Source organism: Lepidochelys kempii, chromosome 6, assembly GCF_965140285.1.
Source record: "Lepidochelys kempii isolate rLepKem1 chromosome 6, rLepKem1.hap1, whole genome shotgun sequence".
NCBI classification, from domain to species: Eukaryota; Metazoa; Chordata; order Testudines; family Cheloniidae; genus Lepidochelys; species Lepidochelys kempii.
The window spans coordinates 90,866,567-90,883,007 of NC_136385.1; the positions used below are offsets into that span (position 1 = coordinate 90,866,567).

The window sequence follows — 16,441 nt, forward strand, 5'->3', positions numbered from 1 at the left end:
TCACATGCCACCTCTGCCAGCGCACCTCAGCCAGAGGGAACTCCCCTAGGAGCGACAGGAGAATTCATTCCCTGTGGCCCATTCAGTCCTGGGCTGCTAATAAGGGGGCATTTGATAACACATTGTGGGTCTGGTTTCTGGGAGGTGGACACCTGCTCACTGGGACCTGCTGGGAGAGCCCTCTCTCCATTCATCCACAGCCCACAACGACCTTTCACTCACTGCTGACCGTTGCAGGGTCTGACTAGCAGGAGCCGAGAGGCCAAAGGCTCCACAGTCCCTGAGCAAGCCTGTCCTCCTCCCCCGATTCTCACCAGAGGCCCTGTGGGGGCAGAGTGCACAGTCCTGGCTCCAGGCCTCGCCATAGCGGCAGCAGCACTCGGTGTACGTGGTCCGTCGCCCCCGCAGTGGCTGGTTGCAGATGTAGTTGGAGACTCTCTGCCAACAGATGTCCAGGTGGATTTCATGTTCATCCAGGTCTTCTGTTAGTGAGATGGGCAAAGAATGCCATGGGGACATCCCCTAGGTCTCCTGGGACCCCTTAGGAAGGCGCCGTGCCCAGTGTCCTGCTCCCAGACTGTGCCCCGCACTCACACCCCGGGCATTGAATTTCAGAGCCAGCCAGCACACTGCCCCTCCCACAACATGCCTCATGCACAGCGCTCCTCAGGTTCAGCACAGTATGCAACATTCCCCCTTGAATCTGGCCCTGTACCCCACAGCCCCTGCTCCCCCCATGTGCAGCACCACCTTGCCTATGGACTACTCCACCACTCTGCACCTTATGTCAATGCTTTCCACTCCAAGGAGGCATGCATGGAGGTCCTGGGGCACAGCCTGCACTACCGGCCCAGGCCAAGATGGTGCAGATCATAGGAGCAAACCCATCTCCCAAGGCCCTGCAGCAGCACCCAACCTGCTGGCTGGCCCCACTCACCAGCCCTGTTGGAGACGTTGATGCAGCGGTTGCGAGTCACATCCAGCACCAGGGGGAGGCTGCAGAAGCAGTGGAAGGAGCCTGCTGTGTTCAGACACTCGCCATTCACGCAGGACATTTCGTTCTCACACTCGTCTTGATCTGCAGCCACAGGAAGGCAGAGATACCCTTACACTGGCAAACGAGGGCACCACCCCAACCCTTGTCCCAGGGAGTGCCTCTGCCAACCTCTTCTCCACCTAGGGTTGCGAACTTTGTAATGTTTAAAAACCGAACACTCCAGCAGGAGTACCGGAACCTCCCCTTCTCCCTGAGGACCTATCCCTGCCCCGCCTCTTCTGTCGAGCTCCTGCTTTGCCCCTTCCCCCGAGGCTCCAGCCCCCCGTTCGTTCCTCCTTCCCCCTCCCTCTGTCGCTCACACCTTTTCCCCTCTCCCACCTCCCTGTGTGGGTCAGGAGGGACTTGCTTGCAGAGCCTGAGAGCTGCAGCCACCCAATGCAGGTAGAGAGCGACCCCAGCAGAGAAGGGGCAGGCTCGAGTGATGACTCGGCGCCTCCCTGCCTCCCCTATCCGCAGTAACAGGACTTCGGGTGTCCACTCAGTAGATCTGACCAGTAGGGTTGCCAGGCATCCAGTTTTTGACCAGAACGCCCAGTCAAAAAGGGACCCTGTTGGCTTCGGTCAACACCGCTGACCGGGTCGTTAAAAATCTGGTTGGCTGCCTGCAGCGGGGCAGGCAGGTACCTTCCCAGCTCCTGGGAAGCTACCAGCATCTCCTTCTGGCTCTGGGAACCGTGGCCGATGGGAGCTACAGGGACGGAGCCTGCAAGCAGGTGCAGCACGCAGAGCCGCCTGGCCATGCCTCCACCTATGAGCCAGAGGGAGATGCCAGTAGCTTCTGGGAGTCACTTGAGGTAAGCACCACCTGGAGCCCACACTCCTCATGCCCTCCTGCGCCCCAACATCCTGCTCCTGCCCCAGCCCTGAGCCCCCCTCTGCACCCCAGCCCCAGCATGGTGAAAATGAGTTAGTGAGTGAGGGTAGGGGAGAGCGAGCAACAGAGGGAGGGGGAAATAGAGTGAGTGGAGCCAGGGCCTTGGAGAAGGGGCAGGGCAGGGGCCGGACAAGGGTGTTCGGTTTTCTGCAAATAGAAAGTTGGCTACCCTACTGACCTAAAACTGACACGCAAATTGGAGCATTGGGCCAAAAGAAATCTGATGAGGTTCAATAAGGATAAGTGCAGGGTCCTGCACTTAGGATGGAAGAATCCAATGCACCGCTACAGACTAGGGACCGAATGGCTAGGCAGCAGTTCTGCGGAAAAGGACCTAGGGGTGACAGTGGACGAGAAGCTGGATATGAGTCAGCAGTGTGCCCTTGTTGCCAAGAAGGCCAATGGCATTTTGGGATGTATAAGTAGGGGCATAGCGAGCAGATCGAGGGACGTGATCGTTCCCCTCTATTCGACATTGGTGAGGCCTCATCTGGAGTACTGTGTCCAGTTTTGGGCCCCACACTACAAGAAGGATGTGGATAAATTGGAGAGAGTCCAGCGAAGGGCAACAAAAATGATTAGGGGTCTAGAACACATGACTTATGAGGAGAGGCTGAGGGAGCTGGGATTGTTTAGCCTGCAGAAGAGAAGAATGAGGGGGGATTTGATAGCTGCTTTCAACTACCTGAAAGGGGGTTCCAAAGAGGATGGCTCTAGACTGTTCTCAATGGTAGCAGATGACAGAATGAGGAGTAATGGTCTCAAGTTGCAGTGGGGGAGGTTTAGATTGGATTTTAGGAAAAACTTTTTCACTATGAGGGTGGTGAAACACTGGAATGCGTTACCTAGGGAGGTGGTAGAATCTCCTTCCTTAGAGGTTTTTAAGGTCAGGCTTGACAAAGCCCTGGCTGGGATGATTTAACTGGGAATTGGTCCTGCTTCGAGCAGGGGGTTGGACTAGATGACCTTCTGGGGTCCCTTCCAACCCTGATATTCTATGATTCTAGGTCCTCTTTTCGACCGGACTTTCCAGTTGAAAACCAGACACCTGGTCACCCTACCCCCACCTCACACACACGCTGTGCAAGGGCCCCAGGGAGCGCCTCTGCCACCCCCAAACACCCCCCCCATCCCACACACACACTGTGTAAAGGCCCTGTGAAACGCTTCTGCCAACTCCTACCCAAACGAGGGCCTGGGGGACACGGCTCCCTAACACACTAACCTCACATAACACGGGCACCACCACTGGCACCACCCACACAGCAAGGGCACCGGGGCCACCTAAGGACAGAATGGGCCTGCCTCCCCCAGCGAGGCGCAGAGGCCCAGACAGAGGGAGGGAGGAGCCATCCAGAGGGGAAGGCCCATCTCACCCACACACTCGAGCCGGCTGGAGTCGTAGAGATAGCCAGAGCGGCAGAAGCACTTGTACCCGGGCACCGTGTTCACACAATGCCCGTTCCGACAGATCTCGGAGCCGAACGTCTCACACTCGTCGGCATCTGCCAAGAGAGGGGGCGGGAGAGGCTGCGTCAGTCACAGAGACCATGTGACTTGCAGCCAGCAGCAGGAAGGGAACCTGCTCCTTCCATCCCTGGGGTCGACATGAGCAAAGGCTGGGGAAAACCAGCTCAGCATCTAGGTCCTGAGCTCAGACAGAGGGAGAATCATCGGTAGGTAGAGCAGGGGCAGGGAATCACCATGGGCAAAGTGGGAATAGGGGGAAGTCATGGGCCCAGAGCTCATTACGGACACTGCACATGCAATTCCCTGAGATGTGCACACAAACAAGTTGCACCATTATATTTTTAACTGGTTTGAAAATCCATTCCGTGAAGCTAAAGGGCCAGAGCCAGAGTCAAGTCCACATTCCAAACCCACAAGCTTGGAATCCAGCTTGGCAACCAGGAGGAGAAAGAGCTAAATCTTTACAAACTGGAAGTCTGGTTTATAAACACACAGAACTCAAAAATGGCTGCATGGATTCTGCTGAAACTTCCCAAAAAGCTTTGTCTCTTGGCTGGAATCAAACCTGAGAAATATCAGCCCAGAAAGAATTAGTTTGCCAGAGTTACTGGCAATGGGTAGAGGGGGCTTCTCATGGAAAGGGCATTTCAGTCTTAATGCTGGAAGTCACTCACACTCCTGCTATATTGAACAGTCAAAAAACCACGTTTGTCAATATTGTCTCAGAACCTCCCACCACCGACTCTGCTGGATTTAGGGCCAGAGAGGGCCATCCCAAAGGTGTCCTGGGGAGTTACTTCTCAGTGCAATGCTGTAAAGGAGTGCACTCAGTGCTAGAGCACTTCCTCATGGGTAGGGGTGGCATAGCAAGCTGCTTCCCCTTCAGGCACCCCCTGCTGACAGTTGCTTTGGCCCTGGGGTGATAGCTCTTCCTGTAACCTGACCCTCCAGCCAGGTATTGGTTTCAGTCCACTTCTTCCTAGGGAAGGAAATCCCACAAATGACAGTCCAATAGTTTCATTTGTACTGTAAATGGCATTTCACTAGAAGCGATCTGTAGCGTGCTTATAGGTATTGTAATGAATGCACTGTACATAATTCGTAGTGCCTGGGCTTGTATTAAATCACATTTTTTAGGTTCTGATTTTGATGCTGACCCAAAGCTTGGCGGCCATAGTCAGTAACTGTTCTGATTAAGGCTCTGTATACCATGAGGAGCGTTTTCTTATCCATCCCCCAATTAGTCCCAGCAAGACTTTTAAGCAGATTAATTTTTCCTTTACTACAGTTTATAACACTGGTTCACAAACATATTTGATTGCGCCCCCTTCTTTGTGTCTGTAGTCATTTACACCTTACTCTCCTCCAGGTACTATACCACCACCCAGCTCTGAAGGCAGAGTGGAGAGCAGCAGCTGCCACTAGGCGCCCAGCTCTGAAGGAAGAGTGGAGAGCAGCCGCTGCTGCTGGGCGCCCAGCTCTGAAGGCAGAGTGGAGAGCAGCCGCTGCTGCTGGGCGCCCAGCTCTGAAGGCAGAGTGGAGAGCAGCCGCTGCTGCTGGGCGCCCAGCTCTGAAGGCAGAGTGGAGAGCAGCCGCTGCTGCTGGGCGTCCAGCTCTGAAGGCAGAGTGGAGAGCAGCCGCTGCTGCTGGGCGTCCAGCTCTGAAGGCAGAGTGGAGAGCAGCCGCTGCTGCTGGGCGCCCAGCTCTGAAGGCAGAGTGGAGAGCAGCAGCTGCTGCTGGGCGCCCAGCTCTGAAGGCAGAGTGGAGAGCAGCCGCTGCTGCTGGGCGCCCAGCTCTGAAGGGAGAGTGGAGAGCAGCCGCTGCTGCTGGGCGCCCAGTTCTGAAGGCAGAGTGGAGAGCAGCCGCTGCTGCTGGGCGCCCTGCTCTGAAGACAGAGTGGAGAGCAGCAGCTGCTGCTGGGCGCCCAGCTCTGAAGGCAGAGTGGAGAGCAGCCGCTGCTGCTGGGCGCCCTGCTCTGAAGACAGAGTGGAGAGCAGCAGCTGCTGCTGGGCGCCCAGCTCTGAAGGCAGCGCCGCACCAGCAGCAGCACAGAAGTAAAGGTAGCAATGTGGAAAGTGGTATTTGTCAATATCACTTTTCACAGCAAACTTAGCGCCCCACTGCCACCCTTCTCTGCTGATGCTGCCACCCCAGGGCTGAGAGCTGGAGCCCCGCCGCCTCCAGGTGAGGGATTTGGTGGGAGAGGAGAGCCTGAGCCTGGGCTGCCACCCGGTGAGGAACTAGGAGGGGTGAGAAGATCCTAAGTCCGGGCTGCCTCCCAGTGGGGGATGGAGGGGCAGGAGGGGCAGCCAAGCAGCAGGCTCTGGCTGTTCCCTTTATCCCTGCCTCCCAGGTGTGCAGGGCCCTTCTGCATGAGAACAGCCGGAGCTCTTTTAAAAAAAAAAAAAAAAAAGCACACAGCTTGTGCCTCCCTTGACACATTCCTGCACCTCTCTTGGGAGGCCCGCCCCATCGTTTGAGAACTGCTGGTTTATAAGATCTTTCCAAAGTAATTTAGTATCAAAAGTTACCACTAAGAATTTGAATCTTTTAATTCTATGTATTTGTTCTTCATACATATACAGTTTACATTCCTTTGTAACTTTCCTTTTCGTAAAGATCAATGGAAAGCATGAACCCCATGCATTTCCCCAGTCAGAGGTCTCTCGTAACTCTTTGCTGATTCCCTTTTCTGCCACCTCAATATGCCTACTTCTAACCCACTGAGTACAGTCATCTGCGAATACAGAGCAATGCCTACCTCGGCACTTATCAGCCCAATCTTATTTAACAAATAACACTTCCCTGTGGTGTGCCATTTTTAATGTTGTATATATTCAACATAACTTTCCCAACTCTGACCTGCATGGTCCTTTTACTCAAAAATTCTCTAACTCATCCATACATTCTTCCTCTTTTCCCTGGTGCACCTACTTTGTACAACTAGCTGTCCCTCCACAGCATATCATATGACGTCTCAATATCTAGAAAGGCCGCTATCACAAAACCTTTGTCCCTCGGACCCTTTCGTATTTCAGTTCCTAATATAACAACGTAATCAATGGTGCATCTTCCCCTTCTAAAACCACTTTGCACCTTACCTATGATGCCATTGTTTTCCAAATAGGCAACCAATCTTTCATTCACCATTTTCCCCATAATTTTCTCCAGACAGAATGTAAAGGCAATCGGACTATAGATACCCACTTTTGTGAATAGTTTGCCTGGTTTTCGTATTGGAATTACTACTTCATGTTTCCACTCTATCAGAATAACTCCTTTTCCCCCATCTATTGTTATATAATTCCAGGAGAACCCACAAACTGCTTTCAGAGAGATATTTAAACATTATGTTAAATACATTAAATTTACCCAGGGAGGTATTCTTGCTAATATCAATAGCTTCCTCAGGTTCCCATACAAAACCATTCATTCAGTACAGTATCTTCATGTTTACCTCAACTACATAATAGATCATGGCTCTCTTCAATGAATTTTCTTTTATTCTGGTGGAAAATGTCACTTTGATTTCCATCATTACTCATCCCTTGGAAAGTTTCTGCTAAAACTTCTGCTTTCTCATGATCAGAACTTGATTATCTTGTCAGTCCAAATGAGACCTGGGATGTGGCTACTCTTAGGCTGTGTCTACACTACGGACCTTACAGCAGCACAGCTGTGCCACTGCAGCTGAACAGCTGTAAGGTCTCCTGTGTAGCCGCTCTATGCCGGCAGGAGAGAGCTCTCCCTCCAGCATAATTAAACCACCCCCAACAAGGGGCAATAGCTATGTCAGCTGGAGACACTCTCCCACTGACAAAGCACTGTGCGCACAGGTTCTTTTGTCTGTGAAACTTATGTCAGTCGGGGGGGGGGAGGTGTTTTTTCACACCCCCAGCCGACAAAAGTTTTGCCGACAAAAGTACTAGTGTAGACAGAGCTTCAGTCTGAATTCCATTCATTCTTCTAGTTTGCCTCTGTATTTCTGATGTCGTGGCATCTTTCTTTATCCACCCACAGTACTTCCTTCAACTTTCTTTGATTTTATTTTTTGTAATTCCTTGTGCTTTTGTCTTACTTCTTTTATATTTCATTCAATCGTCACTAGTCACTGTGTTTTTCACTTTTTTATAGGCTTTGTTCCTTTCTTTACCCGCCATTTTGCACTCCTCATTCTACCATAAAACTGAGTTTTGAGGGTACTTCAATATCTGAGGTATGGCTACAGTAGCTGCTGCTATTAATCCCATTATTATCATTGACATTCTCTGTCATCACTCACACAATGAGTATTCACAAATTCAGTCCATTTACTTGTAAACAGCTCCCAGTTAGCTTTCTTAAGATTCCAGGTGGGTAATTTTCCATTATCTTCAACCTTACCTTGCCCTTGAAAAATAATAAGTGTAGGGAAATGATCACTCCCCATTCCTTCTTCCTTATATATTTCCCAGTTGCATTTAATTGCAATATCTACTGTTATAATTCCCACATCTAAATAGGAAAAACTACCATCTGCTGCATTAAATCTATTTGAGGTGTCATCGTTTAAAACCATTACACTGTTTTCATCCATGAACTTTCCTAAGTATGCACCCTTTTTATCAGTTGTCTTACTTCCCCACAATTTATCATCACTATTTAGGTCACCACATATAATATATGGTCATTTAGCATTCTTCACTATTTCTTTTAGCTCCAAACTTTCTAATTTCCCATAAGGGTTGTAGACTTTATAAATCCTTACAGAAATATTTCTCTTCTGCATGAGGATCTCAACAACATTATATTCTAGGCTTACTTCCTCATTCTCTACTGCTATGTAGCTTAATCCTTCCCAAGGTACAAACACCTTGTCCTCTTCCTAGTTTTCAGTCTTGCCTAAAGGCACTATACCCTGGAATTTTAAAAGCAAACTTTCCAAGCAACCATGTTCCTTGGATAGATATGAGATCTGGTTTAGTTTTCATTTCCAGGATATTTTCGTTTAAGTTCTTGACCATGTACGATCGGACTGTTCATATTCCAGCAAAAGACTGAGATCTCCATACTAGTCACCTTTCACCATTAACCTCATTCAAAATGGCATGAATACGGTCCATTGACAAATTGCTAACTTATAAGTATTTTTCCTACTGCCCTTGCTACAATATTCATTTTTTTCTGATTTTTCCCCGTTGTGATGTACAGTTCATCATTTTTTTTTCACTACAAGTATATCGTCACCTATTCCTTCTGCAGTGTTTATCATACTCTTTATCGAATAAGGCTGTGTCCGCAATTCTTTTTTTCCTGGGCTGATTGTCTCTGCCTTCTCTTCCTAATGCTTTGAGAGCCTCCTTACTGCTGCCACATAAGGCATGTTATTAACAATTTTTGTCTTTTGTCTCTCAGTAGCTTGTCTTGATGCAATACATCCTCTATATGCTGGACTGGGATTACCACTGCAGTTACTACATTTGATTTCTGTCCCCTCATAGGAATGCTCTCCTCCACAGTTACTGCATTTCGTTTTCCCTTGACAAACATTTGCGACATGCCCATGCCATTGGCACTTATAACACCTTAGGGGAGTGAGATATATGACTTGGTTCTGAATATCTGAAACCCTAGAGTTACTTTCTCAGGTAGAGCCATCCCTCAACACTACAGCGGTTGATGGCTTTGCTTTCTCCTCCTGGTTTACTGATCAGTTGCTTACTTACTAACATTTTATCTTCTCCTGTGCTTTTGGTTTTCTCATCACTGGTCAGCTCTAATGGCATGCCATACATTACCTTCTGGTAACTTATTTTAACTTTCCCTAGCATTTTAGTTTTTATATCAGCTTGTTCTTTGTTTTTACATTCAACTACAAAATCTTCATCTCACAGCCTCTTGGCTCTTACAATATCCCCTATGCTTTTTTTTAATCCAGTCAGCTACTTTCAAAGGGTTAACATTACCGAATCTTGTTCTTTGACTAGTGATCTTATAATTGTAGCATTTTGGTTTATTTCCTTCCTCAGCTTTGCTTTTTTTGTTGAGATCATCCCCTGATTCTGCTTCTATTCTTTTCTTCCCCCCCCCCACATTGTGTCCATTTTTTCTTTCTCTCTCTCTCTCTCTCTCTCTCTCTAATAGACTCTTCTTCAGTGACCAGAGGGACTTCATTTGGTGTCAGAAAATCCTCCCTCGCTCCAGCCCAGCTCCCTTCTGTGTCAGATTTCCTGCCTTTATAGCAACCACCAACAGCTTCTCCCAGCTGGGACGCCTCTTTAAGTGAGCCTGGCCTACCCTCCAGATGCAGCCAGTTAACATAATTGGTCTCTCAGGCCCACATGAACCCATTCAGAGCCTGTGTGGGGTACAGATGACCATTCTAGTAGCCCAGGCCCCGCAGAGGAGAAAAGGTGCTGGTACCTGTGTATGACGTCTGTCCAAAGAGCAGAGTCCCTTCCACGGGGATATAGCCCTTCCCACTCGGGCAGATCTCGCTGTATTCCACTGGCACACAGGAAGGGAAGGGGGCAGAGAGAAAAAAACCCAGAAATTTGTATTATGATTAGGTTGGGACACGGCGAGCATGCTATTTGCTCTGATCTGCATGAGGAGAGGAGTTCTGGGGCTGGTGCCCTACCTGTGCCCAGGATAGGGCAGGGGTGGGTCTCACAGTTGTCCCCCCAAGCAGCCCCCTCAGTGCAGCAGCACTCCTCCTTGGTGGTGTTTTTGGCCAGGACGCTGTCACATAGCTGGACGTCGCTGATGTGATAGTAACACTCCTTCCGCTCCGAGCCAGGGGGACGTGGTGCTATGGGCCGCTCAGGGTCCCCTGAGAGACAACACAACAATGCCGGGCTCTCAGCCTGAACTCTGGAGCCCTAGGGAAGGTCACCCCACATCCAGAATCTCCCAGGATGAAAACAGGACTGGCAATGTGGCCTCCCTGGCACGACTCTTCAGCCTTCAGAACAGATCCCCACAGTTGAGATCTCACCCACACCCACTCATGGTCAACAATGCCCAGGCAGCAACTGGCTTCCATCCCAGCAAGATCTCACCCATGCCAACTCCACCCCCTGAGTACCCAGCTGCTGCCCAGTGAGATCTCACCCATGCTAGCTCATGGCCAGCACTGCCCTATTAGCACCCAACTCCCGCCCCAGTGAGATCTGACCCATGCCAGCTCGTGGCCGGCACTGCCCTATTAGCACCCATCTCACACCCCAGTGAGATCTGACCCATGCCAGCTTGTGGCCGGCACCGCCCTGTTAGCACCCATCTCACGCCCCAGTGAGATCTCACCCATGCCAGCTCGTGGCCGGCACTCTCCTGTCTCCGTGTCGTACTCCTCATGGTCACTGAGGCATAGGCACAGGAATGATCCCTCCACGTTCTCACAGAGCGCGGTCCCACACACGGCTACCATCAGCTCACACTCGTTCACGTCTGTCACACAAGGCAAAGGAAACGGCTTTAAGGCTTCCGCAGTGGGACAGTGCATCCACCTGAGTCCTCAGAGTCGCGGATGCTCTTTGCCCCAGAGGGGCTGTGTCTCAGTGTGTGTCCGTGGTAGGAGGGAACAAGCCTGTGGACAGGCTGCACAGTGTTGAACACCAAGAGGACTCCCTATCCATGAAACGCAGGAAGCACCTTCACCAGGAGCATTTAAACTTCACCTGGACCCAGCGCTGGGAACAGACCCTGCCCTGGCCCTCCGGAATGGACTAGGTGGGATCTGACAGGGCATTTCCTCCTCCAATTGCTGCAATTCAGGCACACTCCAATGTAAACACTCAATAATCGATCTCTTCGCCATTCACCTGCAGCCCCCTCCCTGGTGGAAGGTGTTGGCCTTGCCCATTTTCGATCCCCCAAGTGAGCTGCTCTGACCTCCAGGGGCCCCTGTGTCCATCTGCTTGAAAGGGGCCCATGTCCTGGAGACTCACCTGGTAGCCACTTTCCTCTCTTGACCTTGCTCATAGTCCCACCCGCCTGTGAACAGCTTCCATTGCTAGGGATCCTGAGGAAGCCACAGGGAAAGGATTTTTCCCACCCCCTGCCAGGAAGGGACACCCCCACTGAGATGTGGGCAGACTGATCTGTGCAGCACAAAGGGTGCAGGGACCCATGAGCTGGAGAGATAGGCTCAGGCACCGAGGCAGCGTGAAGGCAGCGGGCCAGAAGCGCTGAGTGACTCTTACCCACGCAATCCTGGCCTGGGGGCAAGTTCTCATAGCCACTGTCACAAAGGCAGCGGAATGAGCCATCGGTGTTGTCACAGAACGCGTGGCTCCCACACAGCGTCTCGTTGGCACATTCGTCTATGTCTGCAGGAGAGAGGAGGGCCCAGGTCATTGCAGAACCTCCCTTCCCCAGGCCATCCACATCACACTCCCAGAGCCCTCCCACCTGGATCAGCCTCTAGCGAAAGCTCTCAACACCTGCCGCTGCAGGATCACAGGGCCAGGCCTGCCCAGCTCCCCTCCCTAGTTTGCAAGAAGGAAGGGGAACAACTTAGCACAGGGGAAGAGCCACCATAAGGGCAACCTCCAGTATAATTCAGTGCTCCAGCTGGATAGAGATGGGATGAAAAATACACAGGGGACACGGGCAGGGCTGGGGAATTAGGGGGAAAGGCGATATGGATGGATAAAGGGAGGTATAGGGGATGAATATGGGAAAGTATAGGAGACAGGGGGAGTGCAAATAGGTATGGGGCCATGGGCAGGTATAGAGGAATATGGAGGTTATTGACAAGGATAGGGGAGTTTGGGTTGATACAGGATAGAATAAGCTGAATATGAGGTGTTATGGGCCGGTATATAGGAGTCTTTGGGAGAATGTGGGAGCATATGGGGGCCATGAACACAGATAGGGACTGTGCTCTCTTGCTCCTGACCTCCTTGCTGATCAGTGGCAGACTTGCACTTTTTCTCCTTCCTCAGTTCCACACCCAGACCCATGGAGAGCTCTGCCTGCAGCTGTGCAGAGCCTGCTCCTTGCACACATAGACCCCACAAGCACCCAAACCTTGGCTTTATGGCCTCTTGGGCATAATCGGAGGCCTGCTGGGACCCCTCACCTGTCCATAACTACACCCACAGATATCTGGGGTGCCCCAAAGCTGGAAGAAGTCAGGGTTGCAGGGGCTGGTTCGCCTGGTAGGGGGTGTGACTTTGCAGAAGAAGGCTGCCGGGCTGTACAGTGCACCCGGATACCCCTCCCATTGCTGCATGAGGTGTGAGATTTCCTCACAACAGCTGAGGAAGCTGCATGTTTGCAGCTTGGCATTGTCTGGACGTTAAGGAGCGGAAGCTGAGCTCAGATGGCATTAACCTATGTGTTAGCAGCAACACTGGGCCCCGGCTGGTGACAGCTCCCCCTCACAATCTTATGAGAGTTTGGGGGATTCTTTAATGCCACAATAATCCCTCTGTAGTGTCACCTTTCAATGCTGCCCTTGGCTGGGAGCTCTAAATCCAGCCCCGGGGCTCTGCAGGGGGGATCTCCATGCATCAACCCCAGAGCCAAGCTACCAGCCTCTGTCAGAGCACAGCTCATCCAGCAGCTCCAGGGAGGGAGGGAGGCAGCTAGACACAGCCAGAAACCCCAGCAGGCAGCTGCCTCTTGGTGGACTCTGTGCTGCAATACAATCCTAGCCCTGGAATGGACTGTAACCTCCCCAGGAATCTCCCTGAGAGGAAAAGCTGCACAATGCAGCATCTGTTACCAAATGCCAAGAAGAGAGAAGTCTAGACACAAACAGCCAGGAAAACAAGCACTCAGCATTATCTACATCGACACTGGCCAAGCACTTCCTCCTCCCCATTGCTAACCGGGGACAGGACCACAGGCATGTCAGCAAGCTTTACCCTCAGGATGCCAACTGAGCCAGCCATCCCACCCCCACGAGAGAGCACAGATCATGCAGCGGTACCCACCAATGCAATCACCCAGCGGGGTCTGGTGGAAGCCAGGCTGGCAGCCCATAATGCAGCGGTATGAACCCACAGTGTTCTGGCATCTCCATGTGCCGCACACAGTGTCCCCGAAATCTGCACACTCGTCCACATCTGTCACCCGGTGACAACAGACACAGAGGGAGAAAGGCAAAGAGATGGGACAGTCAACTGGGAACCCCACAACCCCACTGGAGAGCCTTCGTGCGACTAGACCCCAACCACACTGGGGTCCTGTGGCAACTGCCCCCATAAACCCACGAATGACCTGATACTAGGCCTCCCAACCCACAAACCCACTCTGGGCCCTGGGGCCCTCTGTCAGCTACTGGGAGAACCAATGAAGGGGCAGAGGCCTCCTGGCTCTCGAGCAGGGGTGAAGTGATGATTGTCACTGGTACTTGAAATAGAGGTGTTCCCTCTGTGTGGGGAAGGAGACCCTCATACATACACCAGCGATCTGGGGAGAGCCCTGTGTTCCCCCAAAACCAGTGCTTACCTACACAGTCATCGGTCTCTGGCGAATGCCTGAAGCCATTTTCACACAAACATCTGTAGGAGCCCTCCGTATTGAAACACTGGCCTTGCAAACACCGAGATTTGTCTGCACATTCGTCCACATCTGGAAGAGACGACATGATGAGAATTAGCACAGAGGCTGTCTGATGGGTGTACACTGGTCCCTGCACAATAAATACTATCCACAGTGGGCAGGGATCACGGCAGGCAGAGAGCCAGGGATATGGGCAAGGGGAGGGCGAGGGGGCAGGGGAAAGCCCAGGGGGATAGCTACGGGGCAGAGTCAGGCAGGGGGAGAGCCAGAGGACGGTCAGGGGCAAGGGAGAGCCCAGGGTGATAGCCAGGGTCCCAGGCACATTTAGCTGCTGCCATTTCTCCCAGTCCCTCACCTTGGCAGCTGACTCCCCCAGCCGCATTTGAGAAGCCAGGAGCACAAATACAGAAATAGGATCCATGGCTGTTAAGACACTCGCCATTGGGGCCGCAGATCTCACTGCCCAGGCACTCGTTCATGTCTGCAGGGGAAATGTGAGTTAGCTCCACACAATCTGCTGGGGGCAGATGGCAGGAGGGCCCTTCCCCTCGTCCGCACAGGGCAGGCCCCGGGAGGGTTTAGGGCCCCATCCAGCCCTCTCATCGCAGGCACAGGGAGTGCATCGTCCCAGGCTGCACTACAATCCCCCCTGCATGGGTAGAAATGGGAATTCCCAGCAGATGCCCCAGACTCCCTGGTGGAGTCCAAAGGGGAACGGAATGGACAGGCCCTGGAGGTGCTTGTACCTTCACACACAGTGCCGTTGAGCAGCTCAAATCCAGGGCGGCAGTGACAGCCATAGGAGCCCGGTGTGTTCAGGCACTCTCCCCCGAGGCAGCTAATGGTGGGGTCTTCACACTCATCAATATCTGCCCAGGCAGAGAGGCACAGAATTAAGAGTCAGGGCCAGTACGGGTGTGCAATGAGCAACTGCTACAAACAAACAGAGGCTGAGGGCAGCAGCCGTTCAGGCCTCTGACAGCCGCAGGCAGGTTAGAGTTCAGAGACCTTCCCGCCCGCTGAGCGCAGAGCCCCTGGCTGTCAGCCCACAGTGCGATCCTGGGGTTGCCTACAAAGAGGGATCCCGTCAAGGGGTGCTGAGCGGAGAGGCTCTATACAGCTCTCGAATGCTGCGATTAGAGGAGCTACAGCAGCACCTTTTCCAACGCTCCCTCAGACTCTGGTGCCTTTTTACCCAGGGATCCCAGATCTGAGCTAGTCCTGCCTTGGCAAACCAGGACCAACCAAGGAGGTTTTGCTAAACCAAACCCAGGCCCCAGTCTCCTGGGCCCGTCCCCAAGTTAGTTCAGAACTGGGCCACAAACTGGAGGGAAACCAGAGAAGAGCCATGACAAGGGTCAAGCTAACAGCACAAGAGTGTATGTCAGTGAAGTGCCCCAACACCCCCAAACACCCCATCAGACCCCACTCTCCTGGCTGCCTATCCCTTCCCTGACAGGCGCCCCTCATTCTCTCCCGACTGTGGAAACTCCCCACCCTCATCCTCCCCAGTCATCCCTTAATCTGTCCTGGCCCTCCCCCAGCCATCATAAGTGCTTTAAGAGTTTCACTAATAATGAAAGGTTGAAGGAATTAAACCTGTTCCTTTGGGCTAAGACGTGGCTGGGGGACAGGCCAACAACCTGCTATTACCTGCAGGGTGTAAGCTCTAAGGAGGGAGTGATGGTACGGGGGTGGGGGTGTAAGGAGGAGGGATGGGATGACACTAATGTAAGGTTTGAGGCCTTTTTCTGCAGCCACATTAAGACAGCAGCAGCCATGAGCTAAAAAGCAGAAAGTCACATCCTCACATTCCATCTAAATTATATTAAACCAATGAAATATCGGGCTGTTAAGAAGGCAATCCTGTCCTAATTGTACCCACCACCACCAGATCACCAGATAAAGAAACGGATCTTAAGATGTTTAAAAAAAACTTTGTTTGATAGCATTCTGTCTGGGCTCACAAGTGAAAAACAGGCTCAAGTATCACACTGAAATGTAAGTACAATATTTATATTCCAATTGATTTATTTTATAATTATATGGCCAAAACGAGAAAGTAAGCTATTTTTCAGTAAGTGTACTGAGACATCTTTGTATTTTTATGTCTGATTTTGTAAGCAAGTAGTTTTTCAGTGAGGTGACACTTGGGGTACACAAGACAAATCAGACTCCTGAAAGGGATACAGTAGTCTGGAAAGATTGAGAACCATTGGGTTAAGGTACAGCTAAGCAGGACTCAAGTTTAAGTATATAAACTGGGGTCTAAAAGGAAGTTCTTTGGAACCTAACTCCAGGACACAGCCCAAGATCAGAGCTGCCAGACCTCAACACCCTGCAATCACACTGTGCAGAAGCTGGAGGAGCCCCAGACGACCTGATCCTGACTGGCCACCAGGAAAAGTTTGTCTGCCTTATTGGAAGCATTGTATGCTTAGCATGTGTATTCTGTTTTGGTAACTGTTAATAAACAGAGGTTAAGAATATTACTGTGTAAGGCTCTTTCACTGGTAAATGGTGCCGCAAACCCGCAGAAAATTACG

General features: G+C 51.6%; 1 protein-coding gene across 2 annotated transcripts in view; it reads right to left on the bottom strand.

Moving 5' to 3' along the window:
- Positions 1-16,441, bottom strand: part of LTBP2 (latent transforming growth factor beta binding protein 2) — a 126,206-nt gene that overhangs the window by 3,868 nt on the left and 105,897 nt on the right. The window contains exons 23-33 of one of the 2 annotated variants that reach the window (XM_073349170.2): positions 14,642-14,764; positions 14,251-14,376; positions 13,842-13,964; positions 13,325-13,456; positions 11,585-11,710; positions 10,686-10,829; positions 10,021-10,212; positions 9,804-9,887; positions 3,308-3,436; positions 938-1,078; positions 315-482 (exon numbers count right to left, since the gene is read on the bottom strand). In XM_073349170.2, the coding sequence (XP_073205271.1) occupies positions 315-482; positions 938-1,078; positions 3,308-3,436; positions 9,804-9,887; positions 10,021-10,212; positions 10,686-10,829; positions 11,585-11,710; positions 13,325-13,456; positions 13,842-13,964; positions 14,251-14,376; positions 14,642-14,764 (1,488 nt within the window). The remainder of the gene's footprint in view (positions 1-314; positions 483-937; positions 1,079-3,307; positions 3,437-9,803; positions 9,888-10,020; positions 10,213-10,685; positions 10,830-11,584; positions 11,711-13,324; positions 13,457-13,841; positions 13,965-14,250; positions 14,377-14,641; positions 14,765-16,441) is intronic. The other variant, XM_073349171.2, reaches the window with a different exon arrangement.